We start from the raw sequence: 26,558 nt of genomic DNA on the forward strand, positions 1-26,558 counted from the left end.
GATCCAGCAGCCTGGTGCCCGCAACCCACCGATCGGACCCCTCCCGACCCACCCCCCCCACCCCCTCCACGGCGCGATAAGCCCGTCCCTCCTCACCCAGTCACCCGGCCTTCCCCACGTGAACACCACTGGAACGATTCAGGGCTTTGGAGTCAAACTCACTGGGTTTCAGTTCAGAATCCTCTGCCTTTGAGCTGGGTGGTCTGGGACAAATAACCAACACTCTGTGGGTCTGTTTTCCAGTTTGTGAAATGGAGAGAGAACACCTAGCTCATGGGGTTACTGTAAGGACTGACTGAGACAGGACAGGTAAGCATATGATCCATGACAGGTACTCGGTGTTCCTTAAGAACTCTTCCCTTAGCCCCAGAGTTCTCCACCGACACGCCAAATCTCTCGCTTTCTTGGGAATTTACCCCTCCGACCCAAACTCAAACTTGGAGTAAACCCAAACCCTAGTTTTCTGCCCTCACTGGGGCCCTGATACCCCACCCCCCCAATCTGGTGCTCATTCACTCTCTGCTGGGCTGGGACCCCCCAGGCACTGATGTGCCTCTGCTGCAAAAAAAAAAAAAAAAAAAAAAAAAAAAACCGCAAAATCTCCACCAAGCCTCCTTTATTGACAGTAACAATGCCTAGCCCACCTACATGGGAAAAATGCTGTCATGAGGCTTGATGAGATCATTATTCGTGAAAATCACAGATACCTGGATCAGGTATTACCAGTATATTCTCAGTGCCCCCTTTCCCAAATACTCTGATACATCAATCCAAATTGACCTTAGACATAATCTGCTGCTGCACCTTGTTTTATACATTAATCGTGTGATTCTTTTTTTTATTTACAATTTTTTTATGTTTAATTTTGAGAGAGAGACAGAGAGCTAGTGGGGGAGAGGCAGAGAGAGGGAGACACAGAATCCGAAGCAGGCTCCAGGCTCCGAGCTGTCAGCACAGAGCCCGACACAGGGCTCAAACTCACAACCCGTGAGATCATGACCTGAGGCGAAGTCTCAGAGAAAACCGAGGCCTGGGGACACACAAGGCATGTTCTCTGCACCACCAGCTGAAACCCCCGAGCCCCAACTTCAGTCCAAGGGCCCATTTTGCTATGATAGACACATTGCCACTTTTCTATCCGTCCCCTTGAGTCAGACACCACACTGTGACTCTGGGTATTTCATGACACCCCCATTTGTGCAGGGTCTCTCCCAAATGAATCCCACAACAAGGCTATAACGTTCACCCAAATATCCTATAGGCACAATGACCTTCACTATACCCCATCCAGGCCCAAGGTCCTCCATCTACTGAGGTTGCTAGAAACGCAGGGAGACTGGAGGGTGAGGTCCTAGGTCTTTGTGACTTGGAATCAGAGTTCCTGGTTCCCTCTCCCCTTGATCTTCCAGCTGACCCCACACCTTAGACTCCACACTCCCTGGCTCTCCCTGGCCTCCCCTTTTTGATCCCAAGAGTAGGACATCTGTAGATGACAGTGGAGCTCAGATGCCTCCCACCTCTCTCTGGCTGGCTTCACTCCACCCCATCCTCCAGCTTCTGAAGAAAAAAGTGCTTACCATATATGAAGCATTCAATAAGTGGTAGCAATGTTAAGAGTTGCACAATTAGTCGCGCCTGAGTGGCTCAGTCCGTCAAACACTGACTTCAGCTCAGGTCATGATTTCACCGTTTGTGAGTTCGAGCCCCACGTTGGGCTCTGTGCTGACAGCTCAGAGCCTGGAGCCTGCTTCAGATTCTGTGTCTCCCTTTCTCTCTGCCTCTCCCCTGCTAGCTCTCTGTCTCTCCCTCAAAAATAAACACAAAAATTTTTTAATAAAAAAAAAGAGTTGCACAATTAATACTATTCACAATTAATAACTTTAATGTCCTAATTTTTAGTGTTACAAGGAATTTTTAATAGTCTGTGTCAGTTGTCAAAGCCATTATATGTAGCCTGGTGCAAAGAGAGTTTCTTTCATTGTTTAGGATAAATGTGTATTTACTTTAAATTTTGAAAAATATGATATTAATTTGTTCAATAAATTCTGTTTTTAAAAAAATGGTTTGGGGAACCTGGGTGGCTCAGTCAGTGCAGCAACTGACTTCGGCTCAGGTCATGATCTCATGGCTTGTGAGTTAGAGCCCCGATGGCCCTGTGTTGGCCTCTGTGCTGACAGCTCAGAGCCTGGAGCCTGCTTCAGATTCTGTCTCTTCCTCTCTCTCTCTGCCCCTCCCCTGCTCGTTCTCTGTCTTTCTCTGTCTCTCAAAAATAAATAAACGTTGAAACAAATGGTGAGGGATGGATGCTTGTAAGAACATGAAGGGCTGGGGTGCCTGGCTGGCTCGGTAGGAAGAGGACGCAAATCTTGATCTCCAGGTCAGGAGTTCAAGTCCTACCTTGGGTATAGAGATTACTACAAAAATAAATAAAAACTTAAAAAAAAAAAAAGGATTATGAAAGGCTAACTAATCTCATGGAGGAGGTGAGAATGTAGCCATAATCCTTCCAGGGCAAAAAAGAAATAATGGAGGGAGAGAATGGAGAGATGGGGAAATAGCAGAGGGGCGACTAGGGGATGATGGAATTGGCCGTTATGGCTTATAGAGCAATGGATGAAGACAGAAGAGCAGAGACCCCTCCCCATGTCGCACACACCCCCACAGCAGCACAGAGTGATCGCAAAGGCACTGGATTCCAAGTCAAGGTGACGTGGGTTCTAGCCCCAGCCCTGCCATCCAACTCCATGTGTGGCACGGAGACATGGTGGGTCATAGCAGGACACCTGGCTCCAACCTGGGTCTGTAAGAATCATGAACTTGGGCAAGTCACTTCACCTGCTAACCTGCCCTAGACGGAAAAGGAGGCAACCTAAAGCCTTTCTTCTCTGACACCAATTCTAACTCCTAAACCATGGGGTCCACCGGTACGTACAGATAGGGCATGGAGATAAGGAAACTCCAGCATGGTTAGTAGGGGTGGGTGGTGGGGGTAGAGGAACTGATTGCCATCATCCATAATGAAGTCTGCCAGAGGAGAGGGGCTGGGCCTGGGGAGGGGCAAGGCCCAGGCTGGGCTGCGGCAGAAAGCAGACAAGAGGGCTCAGACGAGGACACCATTGGACACCAATGGTGGTTGTGACACCACCATTTCCCCCCATCAGTTTGAGTTCAGGAAAGGGAAGTCAGAAGTCCTCACATCAGTTCCTGGTCACAACCTTTCTTACCTCTCCACTCCCTTCACCATCTCCCCCTCTTTCCTCAAGGTTCCCATGGCCCCCAGGACAGGGAGATTGTAACTGAGAGGGGTAAGACCAAGGCAGCAAGGGAAGTGTCCCCAAAGATGACGAGGAATAGTAACTTCCGGATGCCAGGTCTGATGCTAGAGAAAGGAACCAGGGTTCCCAAAACTGGGGTTCAACTCACACACCCCTCAGTTTATCCTTTATTAAAAGCGGTGTGGCGGGGGGGATTGCTACTGCTGCTGCTCTCTCTGCAATGATGAGAGAATACAGCATAGCAGGCTTTGAAGTTCCAGAAGAAACTGGCCTGAGTCTCATCCTCCCACACCACCCCCGCTACCGGACAGTTGATGGGGAGGTGGGCAGGTGAGGGCTTTATCTTACAGCTGCATGGAAGGTGGCACTCAGTGATCACAGAGGAGGATTACTGATGACAGTAAGTAAAGTTGGGGAGGACAAGAAAGTCCAGACAGTGGACGATGGTAAGTCATCCCAAGCAATGCCCAGTAGGTCTCCCAAGGAGAGCAGCACCATGACTTCACTCTTGTACCCTAACCTGGTGATGGGCACCTAGCACGTGCTCAGCAACGCCCATGGAGGAGCTGGCAGCAAAGTTTGTCTCTGCCAATGCCCCTGAAGAATGGACCCTTCCATAGTGAAGCCAAGGGGTATGGAAGTCTGGGGCCCAGGGACTTGCATCCACTCCCTACCCCCATACAGCCCTCCAGACATTCCTTATGCAACATACATTTGTTGAGCACCTGCCTACTTGCTCCAAGCGGGACACTGGGCTAGACCCTGAGGATACATAAATGAACAAGATTCATTCCCTGACCACAAGGAGCTCACAGTCTAGCTGGGGAGGCAGACACAAGTGAACGAGAAGGTATGATGCAACATCAGCACCCCAAGAGACGTTATGCTGTGCTATGGGAGGCCAGGGGAGAGGGAAGTGAGCAAATCTGGGGCAGACAAGAAAGGGCAGAAGGCTTCACAGAAGTAGAGGTGTCTGAGTAGGGTTCTAAGGGATACACAGGAGTTCTCCAGATGGTGTGGAAAGCTTCCAGGCCGAGGAAATAGCTTGAGCAAATATGTAGAGGTATGAAAGACACAGAGGCATTGGGGTACGGCTCCATGGGGGCACAGGCTAGATGGGGCTGGAAAAGGCCTGGAGCCAACTAGGAATGGCTAAGCCTTGACTACATTGGTCTGCTCCGGCCCCTGCCCTAGGAAGGGGAATTGCCCAAGAACGAACAAAGGGGGCTTTTGGGTGGGGTTCCCCACTCAAGTTCAAGAAGAGGACCAAATGTCTGTGTCACTGGAAAGCAGTGTGGCCAGGCCCGGGGTTGGCTTCAGTCATCTTTGGGTAGGAAACCTGTGCATGCCTTTGTGTGCCCTTGCTTGTGTTTTGTTTCCGGTCGCCAGTGGTTTCCTAGGAAGGTTCCTTGTCTAAGCTCCAAGTTTGGCTTGGCTGATCCCAGGGAAAAGGAGACTTGTTTGCACTTGGGTAGGGAAATCAGAGTCTTCTAGAGGCAGGACCAGAGGGCACAAGACAGAAGCCAGGGCAATTATGGGCAGGTTCCCTGGCCCCCGTTTCCTGGGCAATTTCTGTAGCCCTTATCCACCCTGCTTCCCTCCCCCACACCAAAGGCAGTTAGGCAGCTCTGAGAGGAAGTCCCAAGACATTCTTTAATCCTGCCAAGCCTGCTCCCCTCCCACCAAGGGAAGCGCCTGCCTTGGGAGGGGAGGGCACTTTCCTTCCCTCTCAAGGCTCCCCCAGAGTATAGGCAGAGGAGCTGGCCTCCACCAAGTTGGATGGAGATGGGCAGGGACCCAGAGTGGCATAGGCAGGCGGAGGGGCCATCAAGGCCGGGGAGGTAGCAGGGTCTGGTGGGGATGTGGAGTGGGGGCAGAAATGGGATGGGAGGGAGGAAGCTGGAGTGGAGGCCACTTCCTGGGCACCCCTGCCCCCTCGGCCTGGAGACCAGTATCGGCTTCGGAACCTCCGGAGCAGCATGAGGAACGTGATGACCAGGAGGTCAAAGATGAGTTCAGCCATCTCCACCACAGACAGCACCGAGGAGCCGAACCACAGGCTCCACTGGCTGCCCAGGTTGGACAGGAGAGTGGCCATCTGTGAGGGAGAAAGGCACATTGATCACTGGGGCAGAGGGCCCTGGGTGGGCTCTAGAAGAAGAGCCCCATCCCTCCCTCCCTGAGGTCCTCCCTCACCCCTTTCAGCCTCCTGGTGGTCCCCTGGACCCCTTCTGTCCTAGTCATACCCATCTGGCGCATCCTTCCCCCCCTCCACCACCACACCCAAAGACTTCATTCCCCAGCCAAGCTCCCCTTCTTCCAACCTCTGCAACCTCACCTTCGCCCCCCCCTTTCCTTGGTCCCCTGCCCTCAAGGCCCAGACCTTCCGGCCCCACAGAGGCACCCCCTTGTTTTCTCTGACAGACACCCACCAAGATCTCCAAGAGAACTGCAAGGACATACCGTGACAGAGGGAGACTCAGAATTGGTTTTGTAGTTCAGCTCCTTGAAGAAGATGTTGAGTTTGGCGACCCCATTTCTTTGGAGTCAAGGAGAAGGGAGGGAGAAATGGCAATGGGTTCACTTCTCAAACCCTTACAAACACCCTCCTCTCTTCCCAGATCAGTTTTCCCTCCCAAGGATTCGTCCCCCTCAGCTGGATCAGGGTAGGACTGACCTTTTGTTGTTGATAGTATAATTGTTCTGTCGGGATAGCATCTGGAAGATCCAGTCCTAGAAAAGAATGGGGGTGTCAATGGGGTCACCCCATACTCTTCAGGCTTACAGGGTGGGGGGTGGGATCAAACACATCCATACACGCACATACACCCAGAAAAGACCACAGTGTTACACACACACACACACACACACATCCCCTCTCCCTCGTATCCCTCCCCTTCCCCACATTACCTGGGATGTCACTGAGGGCCATCGTGAGTAACCAGCAGAGAGCTGGTAGCTGGTCACACTGGGGATGGAGAAAGTAGCTCAGTGATGGGGGTGGGGTTCTCCCACCCAGCCAAGTGGCTAGCTGCCCAACCTGTGCCCCAGGGGAAGGGGACACTCACCTGCACGGCTTCCGGCACTTGGTGAAACACCCCAGGCGGTCTGAGGAAAAGGCATCCTGGAGCTTATAGTAACAGTAACCTGTGGGTGCAGAGAGATGCCCATTTCCCTAGGGCACCTCAACCTTCTGCACCCCGAACCCAAGAGGTCTCCCAAGATATGTGGGTTCCCACATCACAAGTAGCATTACAGTGATGTCTCCTGAGTGGCAACACCAAAAATGTTGAAAAAATGAAGCTACGTAAGGAAAAAAAACAAAAAACAAAAAAACAACCCAGGACTCATCTATGTAAAGATGAGTAGGATATGGACAAAATTCTAAAATTCAAAAAGAGGGGTGCCTGGGTGGCTCAGTCACCTGAACATCTAGCTCACTGATTGATGGCTCAGGGTCATGGGACTGAACCCTGTTTAGGATTCTCCCTCTCTCTCTCCCTCTGCCCCTCTCCCCTACTCATACTCTCTCCCTCACGCTCTTTCTCTCTCTCTCTCTTTCTCTCTCTAAAATAAAAGTCAAAAGGAAAACTGGGAACAATTGTTATGGAAGAATCATGAGATTAAACCACAATGAGATGCACTTCACACCCACCAGGATGGCTATTAAAAATAAATAAGTAAGTAAGTATTGGTGAGGATGTGGAGAAACTAGAATGCTCCTCTATTGCTCCTGGGAACATAAAATGGTGTGGCCACTTTGGAAGAGTCTGGCAGTTCCTCAAAATGTTGAGCACAGAGTTATGATATGACCCAGAAACTCCACTCCTAGGTATATACCCAAGAGAACTGAAAACATATGTTCACACACAAAATGGAAACAGGAAATAGAAACAACCCAAATGTCCATCCACTGATGAATGGATAAACACACGTGACGAATCTGTACAATGGAACATTATTCAGCCATAAAAACAAAGTACTGACAGATGCTACAAGCTGGATGAACTTTGAAAATGGTGTGCTAAAAAAAAAGAAAAAAGAAAAGAAGAAGAAAATGCTGTGCTAACTACAAGAAGCCAGTCACAAAGGACCACAGATGATTCTATTTATATGAAATGCTCAGGACAGGCAAATCTGTAGAGACAGAAAGTAGATTAGTAGTTTCTGGGGGTGAGGTGGGGGGCTGTGGGTGCAGAGGATGGGAAGCTCAGAGAGTGCTGATGGGTAAGAAGTTTCTTTGTGGAGTGATGGAAATGTTCTAAAGTTGACCGGCCACTACTGTACAGCTCCATGATTATACTGAAGACTAAAACTATACTAAAATCAAATGGGTGAATTACTTGGGATAGAAATTATCTCAATTGAGTTGCTACCTAAAAAAAAGGGGGGGTGGGGAGAATGAGTCTATGGATCTCCCTTCTCCCCTATTCGCCAAGTTCTAAGTAAGTATGTTCTATTGTGTCATTCTTGCTACTTTTAGTTGCCTGGTCCAGAAGTCCTTCTCCATTTCTGACCCAAATCCCTCCATCTATGAGGGCTGGGGGTCTGGAACGGTGAAGCATGGGGAGCAGCTGGGTCCCTTCCTCTGGGGAGTAAACAGTCCTTGGGAGACTGTTCTTCTCCCCATCCCCACGGCTTCTCAGCCATCAGCATTGTTATTTTTCCTCTCACAGATCCTCAAACTCACAAGCACTTAGAAATCATTGTTTGGGGGCAGCGGGGAGTAGGGGGCAGGGAGTCCCTGCTCTGCACATCCTCCTCGTCCTCAGACATGACATCACGACTTCCCCCTGGGCCCCTGAGTGTCCCTCCAGCTCTGATGTGCTCTGACATAAGGTGGGAGAGATGGGAACCAAATGCAGGGCAGGGGAGAGAGCTGTGTGGAGCAGACCCAGGGAAGGGAGGAGGCAGGAAGATCCACAGGGACAGAACCAAGAGAGGCAGACACTATAACCCCTGGGGTCTGTCCCGTCCCCTCAGAGGTGTGGAGGTTCATCTCCTCCAGCAGTGGCCACCAGCAGAGGGAGAGCTGGGCCCAAGGGAGCCAGACAGGAGGACCCTCAGGTCACAGGCGCCAGTTGAGAGCCTGTGCACCAGGATTTCTAACCCTCTACTTTCCAGTTTCTTGTTTGGGATTTCCTTTCTCTCAGCTTCCTACCACAGAGCCTCCATGGGGCATAACTCCGCTATAGTGGAAAGGAACAGGGATCTGTCTACTCCTAGTCCAGGATTAAAAAGGAGATCTCAGGGGCGCCTGGGTGGCTCAGTCGGTTAAGCATCCGACTTCAGCTCAGGTCATGATCTCACAGTTCGTGAGTTCGAGCCCCGCGTAGGGCTCTGTGCTGACAGCTCAGAGCCTGGAGCCTGCTTCACATTCTGTGTCTCCCTCTCTCTCTGCCCTTTCCCTGCTCATGCTGTGTCTCTCTCTGTCTCAAAAATAAATTAACATTAAAAAAAAAAAAAAAGGAGATCTCAGTGCTCTCCAAACTTTTTTTGATTGTGCCCACCTGTAGGTAAAAAGGTCTTAAGTAACTCCAACATATGTATTTGATTTATAAATTACAAACTTGCTACTATAGAATTGATCCATTAAGTACATTATAAAACATATATAAAATGGAAGATGTTAGGGAATGAGGTAGATACATCTAACTTCTAGTATTTTCTTCCTGCACCTGGTGAGCTGTCCTGTGCCTCGCCCGGCACCAGAAGAGTGAGACAGGGAAGCTACAGGCAGAGTGTGGAGTGAGCAAGGTTTTCTTCACGTGCTCCTCCTTCCTTCTGCTGCAGGTTATTTTTAAATGGGGCCTTTCTCTATAAACACACAGAAGCCAAAACCCAGAGAGAGAAGCCCGAGGGAGGAAGGGGATAGAGGGGAGAGATGGAGTGACAGGAAACAGAGGGGCTGGAGCGCAGGACAGAGGGAGAATGAGGGTCACAGAGGGTCTGAGAGGGAAGTCTGTGAGAGTCCTGGGGCAGAGGGGCCGGCCAGGGGCTCCCTGTGGTCTCACCCCAGGAATTATGCTTCCTGTAGTCACAGAACTCCACGTTCTTGGGCAACGGATAGAAGATGTAGGCACAGCCACACTCCTTGATCATGCTGTCCTGGAAGCAGGAGTGGATACACACCTGGGGGACACAGGAGTGACAGGAAAGGGGGTTCAGGCCTGCTCTCCCCACACACAGCCCAAAAGAGGCAGGAAAGGGGAGGACAAACAATGCTCTTCACCATACTTGTACCCCTCTCTCCACCTGTCCCGTTCGCTCACACACACTCACACACACACACACACACACACACACACCCCTCCAACTTGGACTGACCAACAGGGCAGGCCTGGGAGATGGTCGCCATAGAAATGGGCTGGTCTCACCTGCTGTGTATACTTGGTAAGATAAAGGTTCTCCACGGGGACTTCACTGCCATTCTTGGTACAGTCACCATAGTCGCCCCCAAGTCTGTCCAGGGCTTCCTGCAAACCCCCATACACAAAGAAATCAGAGGTCAGAAGTCAAAGCAAATGGCCCAGATCTCTTCCTGAATTCTCCACCTTCCCTCAGGTCCAGGCCATTTGTATCTCGCACCTACCAGACTCTCCTGTCTGCCTCACCATTTCAAAACATGCCCCAGCAGCCCCCAATGCCCATCTGGGTGCTACTTTCAAGGACACTGGCTCCAGAGCACCCCCGGAACCCTAAGCACATCCTGAACCCTTCTCAGCACACTCACCCAAGGTTCCTCCTCAGGTCCCTACTTCTGCCAGCCCCTCACCCCTAACTCTGCTTCTGAAGACGGCCACCTGCCTCAGGCCCACCCCACACGATCTCCCTCTATAGTCTTCTGGCTGGTGAGTCACCTCCCCTGCCATCTTCCCGGCCCTCTCTTGCCTTCCTCATACTGATGGAGGTCTCCACACCAGGCCTCAAGTTAAAGCCGCCATCGTCCATGAAGGCAGGCTCATCCTGCCCATGCACCATCACCCTGGCCCCGGTCACTGTGGACAGCAGCGGGATGAAGTCATTCTGCTCTGTGCGCAGCGTCAGGGACAGACCTAGGGGTGCAGAGAGAGTGGAGTGGGGGAGGTCCTGGAGGAGTGTTGGGGGATGGAAAGCCCCTTCCACGCGCCTAGTTTCTAATGCTCCACAGAGGGCAAGGCCAAGAAGACCTACGTAGGGATTTGGCAGCCCCCGGTCTGGATTCAGGGGTGGGCACGAAGAACTGGGACAAGATTCCTATAACACCTGGAAAGGACTTTGTGGTACCCATGGGGGACAAAGAACAGAGAGGACTCCTTCCAGGATGCAGACGGGCACGTCGTGGGGAGGCCCAGAGGCACACAGCATGTCTAGGACATGAGCACAAGGTGGGTAACTGTGGGTGGGCAGGGCCGTGAGAAGTGCTGAGGCACAGGGATTGCGGAAATGAGGGCTTGCTCACCATTTTTGATCCCAGGCATGGAAGACATCCAGAGGTTAGAGTTGTTCTTGCCATTGAAAGTGTAGCAGTTCCCATATATCGGGTGGTGAAAGTGGGAGTAATTCCTATCCGGGAGAGAGAAAAAGTAGAGTCAAAAAAGAAAGTTGGGGGGTGGGTGGGTCAGAGAGAGCGGGACTTTCAGTGACCTTTGTTTCCTGATCACCTACTATGTGCTAGAAGCTTTCCCCATGTTCCCTCAGCCACTCCAACCAACAGCCTATGAGGGCATCATCCCCACGTCACAGAAGAGGAAGCTAGGGCTCAGAGAGGTCAAGTAGCTGTCCAAGGTCACACCGTGATGACAAACTTGAGACTCAAACACAGGTCATCTACCTTTTAATGCAGTCTCCTCCCCACCAGGCCACCTGACCTCACTGGCCTTGTGACCTCTCTTGTGTCACTCTGTTGCATTACGAAGACTTTGGCAGTGTCCCTAGCTTCTCGTGAATCTAAATCTTAGTTCCCCATTTGGACTGTAATCTCCTTGAGGACAAGGGTCACATCTCCTTCGTCTCTGTATCATCTCTGGGTTAACTGAATAGTTCTTGACCTACAGGCTCTACAGAAGATCATTAATAAACAGTGGTCGAATGAATAAAGTGGAGAAATGGAAGGGAACAGAGTTAGGGGAGACAGTGAGAGCAGTGGTGAACACAGAGCTGAGCGGAGGAAGGTCAGATCCCAGGACAGATATGAGAGGGAGAGGGTTCTGGTGGGATGGCCTTGAGCAAGTCATTTTTTCTAAGCTTACTCTCATCTGTAAAACGAGGAGGCTGGAACTGGATGATCTGGAATATTCCACTGGCCTTGAAGAACAAAGGCCTAGAGATATGAAATACTGGTGCACATTCTAGGAAGTGCTAGGAAGCCAGCATTTCCAGAGCTAAGGCAGGATTCAGGGAGGGAGGAAAGAAGAGGCTACAGAAGTGAACAGAGGCCAGTCCTGAAGGGCCTGTAAGCCCAGCTCAGGGGGAGAGGGGACAGCCAGGTACGATGTGATGGACACACACCATGGACGGTATGCAGCAGGTGGAATCAACCGATTAGATGGAACAACATGGATGGATCTTAAAAACAGAGCTTAGGAAAACAAGAGGGGAAACAAGACATGACCACTTATATATCCATAGGAGAATATATGAGAAGCAATATAACGTGAGGGTTAAGAGCACAGACTCCAGAACTAAACTACCCATATTTGAACCCTAGCTTTAACAAGTATTAGCTGTGGGACCAACCACGTTACTTAATCTCTCCATGCTGTAGTTTCCCCATCTGTAAAATGGGGATAAGAACAGGACTTGCCTCACAGGGGTGCTGTGAGGTTGAAATTACACTTGGAAGGTGCCTAGCACTTAGTAAGAGCTGTATACATTTGCTCTTAAGGTTACAAGCATCCGTTAAGGTGGCTAAAGTGAAAAAGACAGTAGGGGCGCCTGGGTGGCTCAGTTGGCTGAGCGTCCAACTTCAGTTCAGGTCATGATCTCGCAGTTCGTGAGTTCAAGCCCCGCGTCGGGCTCTGGTGCTGACAGCTCAGAGCCTGGAGCCTGCTTCAGATTCTGTGTCCCCCTTTCTCTCCGCCCCACCCCTGCTTGTGCTCTGTCTCTGTCTTTCAAAAATGAATAAACATTAAAAAAAAAAAAAAGTAACAAGCGGAGGGTGGGGAGAATTTAGAACCCTCATATACCGCCCGGGGAATGTAAAATAGCACGGCCACTTGGAAAACCGTCTGAGAGTTGCTCAAAATATAGAATTACCACATGACCTAGGAATTCCACTCCCGGGTATATACATAAGAGAAATAAAAACATACATCCCTACAAAAACTGGTACGGGAATATTCTTAACAACATTACTCGTAATAGCCAAGAAGTGGAAACAACCCAAATGTCTATCAACTGATGAACAGATAAATCAAAGGTGGGATATCCACACAATGGAATATTATCCAACCATAAAAAGAATGAAGTTCTGGCACATGTTGCAACATGGATGAGCGTTGAAAACATGATGCTAAGTGAAAGAAGTCGGGAACAAAGGCCGCATAGTGTAGGATTCCATTTCTACAAAGCGCCCGCGATAGGCAATCCACGTAGATGGACACTAGATTCCTGGTTTCCAGGGCTGGGAGGAGGGGAGGGAATCGGGAGTGACCGCTAGGAGGTGTAGGGTTTCTTTTGGGGGTGAGGAAAATGTCCTAAAATTAGATAGGGCTTGCACAATTCTGTGAATATGCTAAAAAATCACTGAATGGTATACATGTAAAGGATGACTTTTGTGGTGTGGTAACTGTATCTCAATCAAGCTGTCACTGGAGAAAAGATTACAGAGAGAAGGAGAAAGGATGACATGGGGACAAGAGGGATGAGAAAGCCACGATAAGGAGCTTCACCTCGGTTCTGGAGGCCACAGGAGACAGTGGAGGATTTTGAGCAGGACTAACTGGAAGAGTTGCAGAATAATGAGAGGCTTTGGCGGCAGAAAGATAATGGGAGGTGAAGGGATTATGATAACCCAGGTGAGAAATGATGAGGCTCTGAGCTAAGGAAGTGACCTAACCGTCAAGACTGAGATGAACTACGGACTTTCCGTTGATGGGGAGGTAGGAGCATGGGGCTGGCAGAGCAAGAGGACTGGTGGGAAGGTGACAATTAGAGACACCCAGTGGCAAGGTGAGATGACTGGGGCCCAGGCCCTGCTACTGTCTCATTTCCCAGCAGGCAGCTCCTGTCTTCAAACAAACAAGAAGATTGGAGACAACAACAAAATCCTATGCTGAGCAGAGTGTGTGCACCAGGTGAGGGTGGGGCAGAAGCAGGTGACACCTGGCCCTGCTGCCATTCTGCAGCGATGGGGGCGGGAAGGGCCCCTAGAGAGTGGAGAGGCTGCCTCAGCACCCTGCCCGAAAAAGGTGAAAACCAAGGAGAAGTAGGAGGGGAAGGGTGGGGTAGGAGGGGCCAGAGGCTACAGCCTCAGAGAACTGCCCAGCTGCCATGACCTCTTTGCAAGGACATTGTGACTGGATCTATAGCAGAGGGAATGCCTGGCGGGCAGTGCAGTTGAGTGGGAAGGATCCTTAGCTAGCTAGGGCTGGCCTGGTGGCCTAGGGCAAGTCACATTCACCTGTTACGTTCACGAGCAACAGAGACCCATTTTTCACTGCAGTTTACAAAATGCCCTCCCGCGTATCTCATGAACGTGGAGACGGGTGTTATCAACATCTTCATCACTTGAGTAAAAGTGCCAGAAGGGCACGGATTATATACATTGCCCTGTTTGATGTGTCCCAAATGCCTAAAACAATGACTGGCACACAGCCCAGACAGTAAAAAGTATTTGTCTGAATACACAATGAATGAATCTCATTTTCCCCGCATTTTACAAAGAAACAGTCTCTGAAGAGTGATGTGAAATGCCCAGAGTCACCTGGCCGGAAAGTTACAGAGCCAGAGCAGTGACTCAGGTCCCCTCCTTCATTCAACCCATGCTATTTCCTCCAAACCACTGCTGTCCACCTCATCTGAGAAGATGACCTTCCGGGCACCTGTGAGTTTGGTGCTAGTGACAGAGGGGCCTTCGAAAGATGGAGAACCATGCTTCCAGCCATTGGATTCTCAAAGCCGGACCTCAACTACAGCCTTCCCAGGGCAGCATATTAGGCTGCCTCACTCAGACCCAGCCCTGCAGGATAATCCATGGGGCAGAAGTTTAGACCTGAGGTCAGTGTGTCCCCTCCTCCCTGCAGGCATATATTTAGCCCAAAGGCCTTTCCTGGGTGCTGCCCATCTGAGCCTCAGGCTGACTTCAGAAAGACTCCGTGGAGAGCACAGAGCCAAGCAGGAGGGACTCACGCCTGATTGCAGGAGGCCTGGTTGAAGCGACAGGCAAAGATGAAGTTGTCCAGCATGTCCTCCTCTGAGGATGGAGAAGTGTCCCGCAGTCGAGAAAGAATGTTGATGTAGTGGAAACGGTACCACTCCCTCACTGCATCCACCCCTGATGAGTACGTCTGGTAAAAGCAGTCCGATTTGTTCCGGTTGCACTAAACACAGAGAGCATCAGAGGATCAGCAGCAGGGGACAGGCGGCAGGGCAGGCTAACGTCAAAGAATGAGTGGTCTGAGGTCCTGAGGACTGGGGTGGGGAGCCAAGAGTGCAGAAGAACAGAAGGCAGAAGTTGAAGCCCGTAAGAGAGTGGACCAGGAGAGCCTAGGCTTAAGGGAGCAGTCGGCCAAGGAGACCAGGAGTTGTGGTCCCAAGTGTGGGTCATTTATACAGCCTCTGCAAGACGGTGGAGCAAGGATTCATCTCCCCACTTTACTCATGGGAAGACGGAGGAATCCAGAGGCTTGCCCTAGCGACTGAGCTAGGACTGGAACTCAGGTCTCCTGGTTGTGCGGTCCACTCTCCCCAAAGGGGGCCTCTCTTCTTCCCTCTGCTCCTCTCCCGCTTCCACTTACTCTCCCTTTTATTTTTTATTAAAACAATTTTTTTAAGTCTCTCATTTTACTGATTCCTTATTCTCTATCTCAGGCAGGCAGAGCCCCAGTTCCCTGCCATACAGGAGGGTCCCAAGGGAGTCCCGACCAGTGGGGGGCTGACGATTCAGAAAGGTGCTTTTTCCGCCACAGATTTGACTTCCAGACGTTTAAACCCTCCCACAGAGGTCCCAGCGAGGAGACCCCCACAAGCTGGCGTTCAGAGAGATGTTATTTAGTTATGTATTTTGCCAGCAGGCCGACGAGGTCCCGCCTCCCGTCGCTAGGCAACAAAGGCGGGGTCCGAAAAGGCAGTGCTGTCGGGGAGTGGGCAGAACCGGAGGGTCCGGGCAACCAGGAGGGGCGGACCCGAAGGCCGGGGGCGGGGCCCCGGGGGCGGGGCTTACCAACTGGAAGCCGACCTTCCAGTCCTTCCTGTTCACTTGGGGGTTATTGTCCCGCACGCTGGAGGCGGCGCTGCGGACTCCGCGGGCCCCGGGGGGCGGGGCCGGGGCCCACAGGCGCTGCAGGGGGTGCGGCCAGGGCTCCCGCAAGTCGCGACGACCGCGGGGGTGGGTCCCCAGGGTGCTGGAGGAGTTGTATTTGTACAGGTCGTAGAGCGTCTGCTCTGTGATGCGGTCCAGCTCCTCCAGCTCCTCTTTAATTTGCGTGTACCTGGAAGGGGCGATGGGAAGAGGGTCGGATTTGGGGGGCGGCTTCGCGCTAGTCCCTGGCCCTTCAGGGCCTCGGTTTCCTCGCCAGAAACCGGTGAGGTCGGTCCATCCTGGAAAAGCCTGCAGGGAATAACTCTGGTGTCTCCAAGGCTCTCTCGGAGGGATGGGGACGTGAGGGTGTAGACTGGTTTTCCACGGGGTTAGTAGAGGCGACTATGAGCCCCGGCGGTGACGGCATTTATTACGGCCTGTTTATCAGAAGGGAGAGGCGGAGGCTCCTGTCGGTGAGGCCCTCTCCTCCCACTCGCCCTGGCCGCGAAGGGAACCCGGAACTCGTCTGCCCTTTTCCAAGACGGGAGAGGGTGTGGCCGCAGCCTTCGCCCACAAGCTCCCTCAGACCCAGCGAGCAGGTCAACCCACCCTGGCCTCCTCCGGCAAGGGTGGCCTTTGGCTCTGTCTGCCGCCTGGCACGTTCTAAATTAGGGATGCTTAACTGCACTTCTAGAATTTCCCCAGGAACTTTAAAACTACAGATGCTGCACACGGCCCCTCCCCATCAAAGACAAAGTTTTAATGAGATGGGTGGGGCCCAAACACCATAAGTTAAACGCTGTCCAGTATAAATCATCACATTCCTTCTCAGCACAGGCATTGTTACCCGCTCCGTCATGAAAGTCCATAGTAGCAGCGCCGTAGGGATAGAATCTACCGAAACAAAACAAATACACCTAGAACTAATACATTCAACAAGGTTGTAGTGTACAAAACCATTGTACAAAAATTAATTGTATTTCTACATAATAACAACAAAAAAATGGAAAATTACATCACAAAAACCACCATATTAAATAACATAAACAACATCAAATACCAGGAATGAATTTAATGAAAGAGGCAAGAGTTTTACACCGAAAATCATGCTGAGAGAACTCAAAAACCAAAATAGAGAGTTACATGAGTTCCTGGGTCTGGAACTCTGTATAGTTAAGATGTATTCCAAATTGGTCGTTTGATTCAACACAATCCCTATCAACATTTCAGCACACATTTTGAAGAAACTGATGGGCTGATTTAAGACATATGTGGAAATGTAAAGAATGTAGAGTGGTCAAAGCAATTTTGTTTGTAAGTTTATTTTTAAGTAATCTCTACACCCAACATGGGGCTTGAACCGATGACCCTGAGATCAAGAGTCACATGTTCTTCTGACTGAGCCAGCCAGGTGCCCCTCAAAACAATTTTGGAAAAGAGCAAAATTGAAGTACTTAGTTCTACCTGACTTCAAACTCACTATAAAGCCACAGTCATCAAAACAGTGTAGTGCTTATGTAAGGACAGACAGTAGATCGATGGAACAGAATAAAGTCCAGATATATACTCACACGTATACAGTCAACTGAGTTTTGACCAAAACACCAATTCAATTCAATGGGGAAAATCATTTTTTTAAACAGAGTATGCTCTATTGAGAAAGGAAAAAAACAAAAACAAAAAAAAGAAACTCAACCTCCACCTCAGTTTCTACACAAAAATTAAGTCAGTTTGAATCACAGACCTAAACATAAAATTCAGAACCAGAAAGATTCTAGAGGAAAACATCAAAGATATCTTCATGACCTTGAGGTAGACAGTATTTTTTGCAATAAGTATCTAAGGAAGAACTTATTGTGAAATATAAAGACTTTTTACAAATTGGCAATAAAAAGACAGGTTGTTTAGGGGCTCCTGGGTGGCTCAGTCAGGGTTGAGCGGCTGCATATTAGTTTCGGCTCAGGTCATGATCCCAGGGTCATGGGATCAAGCCCTGAGTCAGGCCCATGTGGGCCGTCCCCCCAGCCCTCCCCTCTGCTTGGAGCATGGAGTCTGCTTAGGATTCTCTATTGTTCTCCCTCTGCCCCTGCTCTCTCTCTAAAATAAGGGAGCACCTGGGTGGCTCAGTCGGTTAAGCTTCAGACTTCAGCTCAGGTCATGATCTCACGGTTCGTGGGTTCGAGCCCTGTGTTGGGCTCTTGCTCAGAGCCTGGAGCCTGCTTCAGATGCTGTGTCTCCCTCTCTTTCTGCCTCTCCCTTGCTCACGCTGTCTCTCAAAAATAAATAAATGCAAAAAAAATTTTTTTTTAAATGCACCAATAGACAGTCACTAAACACAGGAAATGTGCTCAACATAATTAGCCTTCAGAAAAATGCAAATTAAAACCATAATGATCGGGGCGCCTGGGTGGCTCAGTCGGTTAAGCGTCCAACCAGCTCAGGTCACAATCTCGCGGTCTGTGAGTTTGAGCCCCGCATCGGGCTCTGGGCTGACAGCTCAGAGCCTGGAGCCTGCTTCGGATTCTGTGTGTCTCTCTCTCTCTCTGCCCCTCCCCCATTCATGCTCTGTCTCTCTCTGTCTCAAAAATAAATAAACATTAAAAAATATTTAAAAAAAAAACATAATGATCAATTCACTGTGGTGCATACCTGAAACTAATAGAATATTACACATCAACTCTACTTCAACAACAAAAAAATGCAATTAAAAAAGGCAAACTTCTAAAAACAGGTAATGAGGCCACCATTTAACATCCGTGAGAAGGGCCAAACAAGTAAAAGACTTGGACAGTGTCAACTGGTGAGAATGGATAGCAGCTGGGGTTGCAGCTGGTGGGAGAGTCAGACAGCACAGTCGATTTGGCGGGTCATCTGGCAGCTTCTCATAAAGTTAAACATACATCTACCTTATGACCCAGCAATTTCACTTCTGGATATTTTACCCGATTCCACTCCCCGCTATTGACTCAAGCACAAGGAAAACATAAAGACTTGTACGTGAATGTTCATAAGCACTTTTATTCATAATTGCCACAAAGCTTGAAACAACCCAAATGAGCCTGGGTGGTTCAGTCAGTTAAGCGTCTGACTTTGGCTCAGGTCATGATCTCACAGTTCGTGAGGTCAAGCCCTGCATCAGGCTCTGTGCTGACAGCTCAGAGCCAGAAGCCTGCTTCAGATTCTATGTCTCCCTTTCTCTCTGCCCCTTCCCCTCTTGTGCTCTGTTTTTCTCTCTCTCTCTTAAAAATAATAAACATTAAAAAAAAATTTTTTTAAAGGGGGGGCTGATACAGGCAAAAAGCATGAGAGAATTTGAGAAATATTAAGTTCAGTAAAATGGGTATGTTGAGCCAGACACATTAAAAAAAAATTCATATTGTGTGATTCCCTTGATGTGAAGTCTGAGAACAAGTCAAACTAATTGATGGTGACAGGAGTCAGAGAATGGCTGTGGGAGAGAGAGAGGAATGGGCTTCAGAGGGCCATTGTGTGATGGAAATGTTCAGTACCTTGATTAGCAAACTTCAGTGAGGGCTTCAGATTTGTGTGAGGGCTTAAGATTTGTGCATTTTAGGGGGTCTGGTTGGCTCAGTCGGTTAAGTGTCTGACTTCAGCTCAGGTCATGATCTCAGTTTGTGAGTTCGAGTCCCGCATCAGGCTCTGTGCTGATAGCTCAGAGCCTGGAGCCTGCCTCAGATTCTGTGTCTCCCTCGCTCTCTGCCTCTCCCCCGCTTGCTCTCTCTCTCTCTCTGTCTCTCGCTCTCTCAAAAATAAACATTTAAAAAAAAGATTTGTGCATTTCATCATAAGTAAATTATACCTCAACTAAAGAAAAAGTCACATACCTGTGTTTAGGGGGGCCCTGCCAGAGATTGGTGTTTACTGGGAATGTTGGTGGGGCCCAAACAAGGTTGTTTTACAAGAACCCCAGGGACCCTAAAGTGCAGCTACATTAAACAGTCTCTAGGCCATACCCTACTGTCTACTCCACTTGGCTCTGTTTCTCTTTCCTTCATAAAGTCTAGCTGGCTAGGCCGTTAGGCATCGGCTCCAGATACCCCTCATGCCCTCAGAAAATGTAGCCCAGGTCCAACCAAGGTGTGTGTTTGACATTCCAAGAGACTTGCTTGTGGTTGGTAATGAAAAGAATGGCAGTGATAGCTCGGATTTATTGAGCACTTACTATGAGGTTGGCCCTGTGGTATTCGAATGAACACTCACTTAATCTTCAGTGTAATTCAGAAAACTATCTGCCACTGTTAGCTAATACTTTTTACAGGTGAAAAACCTGAAAAACCTGAAGGTGACTTGTTTAAGATCACGCAGCCAGGAACCAGGTCAGAAAGCACTATATCCATCACACTGTCCTTTGCTCTGTCCCTGCTAGCTCTGGCTATTTTAGCAGATGGACAAGCTGCCCCAGAAAGAGCACCAGAGCCAGAAGTGACTGGATGTGGGGCCTGGCATTCCAGCCACACACTTCTAGCTGGGGAATGTTGGTGAGGAACTCAACCTTCCTGAATCCAGGCCTCAGTTTCCCCATCTGTAAAATGGGCATAACACTAGATCTGCATACCACATGAAGCTCTTACAGGGTTAAATGAGAAAGTATTCAGTGGCACAAAATGAAGAGGCCATTGAATCTCAGGAAGACATGGATGGGGGCCCAAAGCCCAAGAAACTCAACTTGGTCACACAGGAAGAATCCAGGTCTCCCACCATGGCTGGAGTCATTTCCACCTGAGCCACCACATCTCTGGCTGAGCCTCCCTTGGCACACCCCTCTAAGCTGTCTCAAGTTGCCCTGTGCCCCCCTTCTGCCTTGTACACCTGCCTCATCCTCATCAGAGACTCAGAGCTGTCACCTTCTGTAGCCACAAGGCTCCTCCCCACAGAGCCCCAAGCTGTCCCTAAGCCAGGTCTCCCCTCAGTGGTCTCCCTCAGATTCAGCTCCTTCCTGCCTCTTCCAGAGAGGCCTCTGATGAGACCGCAACCCCCACCTCCAGAAGAAGCTGGGCTCCATACAAAACACCCTCCCTCCCAAGGTCTACTTTCCTTTTGGTGGGGAGCCCTTAAGGAAGAGATATTCCCATATCACCCCTTCAAAAAAGAAATCTCTCCCTCCCTTTCACCTGACACCTAGAACTAAGAAAACTGACCACTGAGTAAACCTCACTAATGCCATCAGATCTTATCCTGCAAGCAGGAGGGCCCTGGCAAGAGGAGACCAGGGCTGGAGAGGGGATAAAGAATACACACTTGGAGCTGCAGCAAGACAGTCTAGCCCTAACCTTGACTTCCTGCACGAGTCCCAGTCACTACCCGCACTCTCATCTGCGCTGGCTGACAGCCCGACATTGGAGCCCTGCCAATTCAATCAGGCAGGCATTACTACTCCACTTTACAGTTGAGGAAACTGAGGACCATCAACTGGGCAACTTCTCGAGGGCCACTCAGCTAGGAAGTACCGGAGTCAAGATTTGAACCCAGGCCTGTCCGACTTCATGGTCCCTGCTTTTTCTGCTACTTCTGCCTCCGGGCTCAGAGGCACTTGAGAATGGGCAGCAAAATCTCCTTTCCCTGCAGCGGGCCTTCACCACCCACCCCCCCCCGCCCCGCCCACATCCCCTCTTCTCTGCCCAGGACAGACTAGCAGGAGCAGGGATACTGAGAGATTTAAGGACTGATACCCCTGCTATCTTCCTATGTGTATCTCTTCCCTCCCCCTTTCCCCTTGGTGGCCCCCTCTCACAAAAGAGCCCTTCTCACGGAGCAGCCTTGGATTTGCCCAGGCTCTCATCACCCCGCTCACCCCCCGCCCCGTGCCCCCAGAGGACCCTAGTGGAGCGTTCTCAGCCAGCCCTCCAGAAGCACTTGGCAGAACTGGGCACTGGAAACTCACCAGCTTCCTCCCCTGCCAGGGTGCATCTGGGGACCTACCCGGCACCCTTCTTCCTCCAGGGACAACCTTGACCTCCCTTTCTTTGGCTCCTCCCTCAGCCCCATTCTCCTCCACATCTCAGCACCTCCAACTTCCTCCCTGGGGCCTCTGTGAGCTCTGGGTGCCCTCAAGAAGCCCCTCAGCCCGGAGCCCTCCTGAAGACAGAGTCAGCCTCTCTAGGGTCAGTTCTGAGTCTCAGATTACATGTTCAGTTCCGTCCTGGCTGCAACATTTTATTTTATTTTTTATTTTTTATTTTTAACGTTTATTTGTTTTTGAGACAGAGAGAGACAGAACATGAACGGAGGAGGGGTAGACAGAGAGGGAGACACAGAATCGGAAGCAGGCTCCAGGCTCTGAGCCATCAGCCCAGAGCCCGACGCGGGGCTCGAACTCCCAGACCATGAGATCGTGACCTGAGCTGAAGTCAGACGCTTAACCTACTGAGGCACCCAGGCGCCCCATGGCTGCAACATTTTAGACCAACAGATGTTCACAAACTAATGCTTGTTCCAAAGATGAACAGCCAGGGTGGTAAGAGCTCTAGAAACCATTTCATCCAAAGAAAAGTTCCAGGGACAAAGTTTTAATCAGCTCTCCAGGTGTATTATCTAAGCCTTGCCCACCGTTTGGATGGTTTACCTTGGAGGGGCGCCTAAATGGCTCAGTAGGTTAAGCATCTGACTTTGGCTCAGGTTATGATCCCACCGTTGGTAAGTTTGAGCCCTGCATCGGGTTCTGCACTGACCACTCAGAGCCTGCTTGGGATTTTCTGTCTCCCTCTCTCTCTGCCCCTCCCCCACTTGCACACACACACTCTCACTCAAAAATAAAATAAACATTTTTAAAAAATTGATGGCTTGCCTTGGAGAAGTTACTTAGCCTCTGTTCCTCTGTTTCATCATCTGTAAAATGGGACTATTAATAGTCCTTGCCGGGGCGCCGGGCTGACTCAGCCAGAGGAGTGTGTGACTCTTGATCTTGGGGTTGCGAGTTCGAGCCCCATGCTGGGTGTAGAGATTTCTTAAATAAATCTATTTCTTTTAAAGAGTCCTTGTGGCAAAGGGTTATTGTGGAGGTGAAATGATTTGATACAGGAAAAGTACTGAGAAAAATACCTGGCCGAGTAGACACTGTACAACTACTGCTATTGTCTTCGTATCAGCGCTGTTATTGGAGAAGAGCAGGCGGAGGAGACACAGGAGGACTGCCACTTAGCTGCCACGTGACTTTGTGGTCTTAAAAAAGTAGAACTTAAGACCAGATTCCAGTTCGGACCCCTCCACATAACAGCTGGGTGACCTTTGCAAAGCCTGCAGGTTCTCAGAGCCTCAGTTTTCGCATCTGGCTGGGAGGGGGGAGGGGGCGGGCATCTCCTTCCTTATCTAACAAGCTTGTGAGGAGGATCTGAATTCAGTGGTGAATTTTGCAAGCTACCTTGAAGATGCTGCTGCCATGGGCTGGTGGCCGGTGGGTGAGGAAGGAGCTATCTTTAGGGTTGTGTCAAAGACACAGAACCAGGAGCAGAAGCTAGAAGTTATAACGAGGTCAGCTGCAGCTTTACCTAAGGAAGAACTTTCTCTCTCTCTTTTTTAAAGTTTTTATTTATTTATTTACTTTGAGAGAGAGACAGACAGAGCGAGGTGGGGAGGAGAAGAGAGAGAATCCCAAGCAGGATCTGCGCCATCAACGTGCAGCCCAATGTGGGGCTCGAACCCATGAACCGTGAGACCATGACCCGAGCCAAATTTGAGTCAGACACTTAACTGACTGAGCCACCCAGGTGCCCTGAGGAAGAACTTTCTAACAACGGCTGCTACAGAGGTAGGGAGGGTCCCGACAGGAGAAGGAGCCCAGCACTGGGGGCCGAGGGGGGCAGTTCTGAGAGTCCTGGCTTTCTGTCCCTGCCAGGCCTGCCATCACAGAGCGAACTGCTAGCCCTACTTTGCAGAGTTAGGCTCAGGGGTGCCTGGGTGGCTCAGTAGGTTGAACGTCTGACCCTTGGTTTTGGCTCAGGTCATGATCCCAGAGTCCTGGGAGAGAGACCCATGTCGGACTCCATGCTGAGCGTGGAGCCTGCTTAAGATTCTCTCTCTCTCTCTCTCTCTCTCTCTCTCTCTCTCTCTCTCTCTCAAATTAAAAAAAAAAAAAAAAAAGGCCCACAGCTTCCCTCTTTAGGGAATTGCCCCCCTCCTCTCCCCACTCCTGTGCCATGCCTCTGCTCTGCCATCTTGGGAAGGGATTCCATCACCTCCTGTGATGTTTCAGGATCTTGAGTTCTTCCTTAGGCCCAGCCTCAGTCCCTCCCAGGACTAGATGAAAAATATGTTCTTGGGCTCTGTTTTCTGTGGATGTGGTTAAGACTGGCCCTCTCTCCTGGATGAATAAAGCCCTTTTTGGCCACAAAGAAAGCAACTGCAGTGGCTGACCCTTCACAGTGGATTCTTCGCGCTTTATTGCTTACTGTGGCCCCTGCAGCCTCTCTCAGAAGTTCCCAAGCAACCCAGAACCCCTCCACCTCTGCGGGCCGTGGACGTCCAGCCGTGCCCACCAGCTCTGGGCATCCCTGGTCTGACTTTGCCTCATTCCTGTTATCTCACCAGTTCGTCTATCCTGTCCACAAATTTCCACCTACTCCCTGCTGCTTCGATAGGAATCACTCATCTGGCCTGTCCCCTGCACCTGCCGCAAGCCAGCACCTGTGATTCACCCTCGGGTCACCACCTACCAGGCTGTGTTAACCTGTCCACCCACCCCTGCCTCTCTCCTTGAATAGGAGCCAAGAGCCCTGCATCCCTCTCTCCTCCATTCATGACAAGTACCCCTCATCTGTCTCACCCATAAGCCCCCACCTGGCAGCGGGCAACCCTGTGGCACCTTCTTAAAGTGTAGAGGTGATAAAGGGCTTTGATATCAAACACATTTGGTTTGTGACTCAGCTGCTAACCAGAAATGCACTGGCTGCTTGGAGGGGTGGGTGGGTGACTTTTGAATCCCAGTTTCACCACCTGCTACCTGTGTGAACTTGGACAGGTTATTTAACCTCTCTGGGCCTCAGTCTCCTCTTCTATAAAATGGGAATAATACTCGTACCTACTTCAGAAGTCTGTTGTGAGAATTAAATAATTTCATATAAAATGTAACATATCTGGTGCACATTAGGTATCTATAGAAGTGTTCTTGGGGCGCCTGGGTGGCTCAGTCAATTAAGCATCTGACTTCGGCTCAGGTCATGATCTCGAGGTTCGTGAGATCAAGCCCCCCGTCGGGCTCTGTGCTGACAGCTCAGAGCCTGGAGCCTGCTTCAGATTCTGTGTTCCCCTCTCTCCCTGCCCCTCCCTGCTTGTGCCCTGTCTCTCTCCCTCTCTCAAAAATAAACATTAAAAAAAAATTTTAAAGAAGTGTTCACTATTATTGTTACTATTTCTTTATTATTTGCTTTGTGACCTTGCTCAAATTATTTTGCCTCCACTTCCAAATGGAAATAATAACTATGTCCACCGCCATGGACTTGTCAAGATGAAATGAGATAGTCCTTATAAAGGACCCAGCAAAGGGTGAGCATGTAGCAGGTGTTTGACACGGTTCCCTGTGCCTTCCCTGACTCCCCTCCCTCCCCCGGGGCTCTCTCCCCTCTAAGCCCTGTGGCCGCTAGTCAGGCAGGAGGGATTTCTTTCTGTGTGGACACCTGTCTCCCAGCCTGCAGGCCTCAGGAGCAGTGGCTCTGGTTTCATCCCCTGGGGCTTTTTTGTAGACTGTCCATGACCCTGCCCTCAGCAGGCCTCAAAAGATGTAGCCCTTTGCTCTCCATCTCCCACCCATGTCTTTCAAGCACAAACATTTACTGAGAGTCTACTACCCAGCCTTTAGTCCTTCCTGCCTGCCCGCCTTCCCCTCCCTGCTGACTCAGTGCCCTCCACCATGGCCCAAGGGGGTGAAGAGAAATAAGTAGGGGAAAGATCAGGGTAGCGAAGCAGCAGAGGGTCTGAAAGGAGAGGAGCCAAGCTCACGGGCACCAAGGAAGAGAAATGAGGCTGAGCCGGAAAAGGAGAGCTGGGAAATGAGATGTACACATCTGATTACACACTTCGCTGATTCCGTGTCCCACACCTTGGATATCAAGAAAAGGAGGGATTCGTGATCCGAGGGTGAACCACAGCTCCGTCACTGTCTCTGTGACCTTGTGACTTGTCTGCCTTTGCCTCAGTTTCCTCCAATGCAAAACAGGGATTACAATAGTCCCCGCCTTGTGGGGTTTCTGGGAGAATTAGGGGTGCCACAGAGTACTTAGCAGTGGCTGGTGCATGAAGCAGCTTCTTAGGAAATGCGCCCTTCGCCTGGACAGCATATGGAGGCTTATCCATGAAAACGGCTGGCAGGGCTTTCCCTGCAGCACGGGACGTCCCAACCCTTTTTAGTCCGTGATACACCTTTGGACACCATGGAACACACGGGGGGCCTTCATCCCTAATATGTGACCAATCTCCATCCTCCATAATCATACCTATACCCAATGTTTGCTCACACACACACACACACACACACATGCACACTCACGCAATCACACCTGTAGGCACTCACAAATCTTACACTCCCTAAGGGCAGAGACTGACTCTCGAAGCCACACTGTCCTGCTGTTATCTGTGTCGCCTATCTCTTCCACCGTATTTTATCTTTCTGTCCCCAGAACCTAGCAAAGTGCCTGGCCTTCAGTGAAGACTGAATGAATTATTAATGAACCCATTTGCTAGGTGCCTAGCAGTGTTGGGCATATGCTCCAGGTATCCCCCACGTGTTGCATGACTGAGTAAATACAAATAAGAGGTGTGGATAAACACCTAGCTGTGCCCTCCTTTCTTCTCCATGGTTACCATCCCTTCTGGCTTCTAGAAGAAAAACT

General features: G+C 50.3%; 1 protein-coding gene across 5 annotated transcripts in view; it reads right to left on the minus strand.

Annotated features, from left to right (window-relative positions):
* Positions 1-4,904: 4,904 nt before the first annotated feature.
* The window catches only part of SCNN1A (sodium channel epithelial 1 subunit alpha), a 30,165-nt gene continuing 8,511 nt past the window's right edge, over positions 4,905-26,558 (minus strand). For all 5 annotated transcript variants that reach the window (XM_053225743.1, XM_053225742.1, XM_027074103.2 and 2 more), the window contains 11 exons: positions 15,640-15,907; positions 14,607-14,797; positions 10,717-10,820; positions 10,167-10,330; positions 9,653-9,751; positions 9,290-9,407; positions 6,344-6,422; positions 6,186-6,243; positions 5,953-6,008; positions 5,739-5,814; positions 4,905-5,373 (listed from right to left, as the gene is read on the minus strand). In XM_053225743.1, coding sequence (XP_053081718.1) covers positions 5,005-5,373; positions 5,739-5,814; positions 5,953-6,008; positions 6,186-6,243; positions 6,344-6,422; positions 9,290-9,407; positions 9,653-9,751; positions 10,167-10,330; positions 10,717-10,820; positions 14,607-14,797; positions 15,640-15,907 — 1,582 coding nt within the window. In that variant the 3' untranslated portion in view covers positions 4,905-5,004. The remainder of the gene's footprint in view (positions 5,374-5,738; positions 5,815-5,952; positions 6,009-6,185; positions 6,244-6,343; positions 6,423-9,289; positions 9,408-9,652; positions 9,752-10,166; positions 10,331-10,716; positions 10,821-14,606; positions 14,798-15,639; positions 15,908-26,558) is intronic.

This window comes from Acinonyx jubatus, chromosome B4, assembly GCF_027475565.1.
Source record: "Acinonyx jubatus isolate Ajub_Pintada_27869175 chromosome B4, VMU_Ajub_asm_v1.0, whole genome shotgun sequence".
Classification (NCBI taxonomy): Eukaryota; Metazoa; Chordata; class Mammalia; order Carnivora; family Felidae; genus Acinonyx; species Acinonyx jubatus.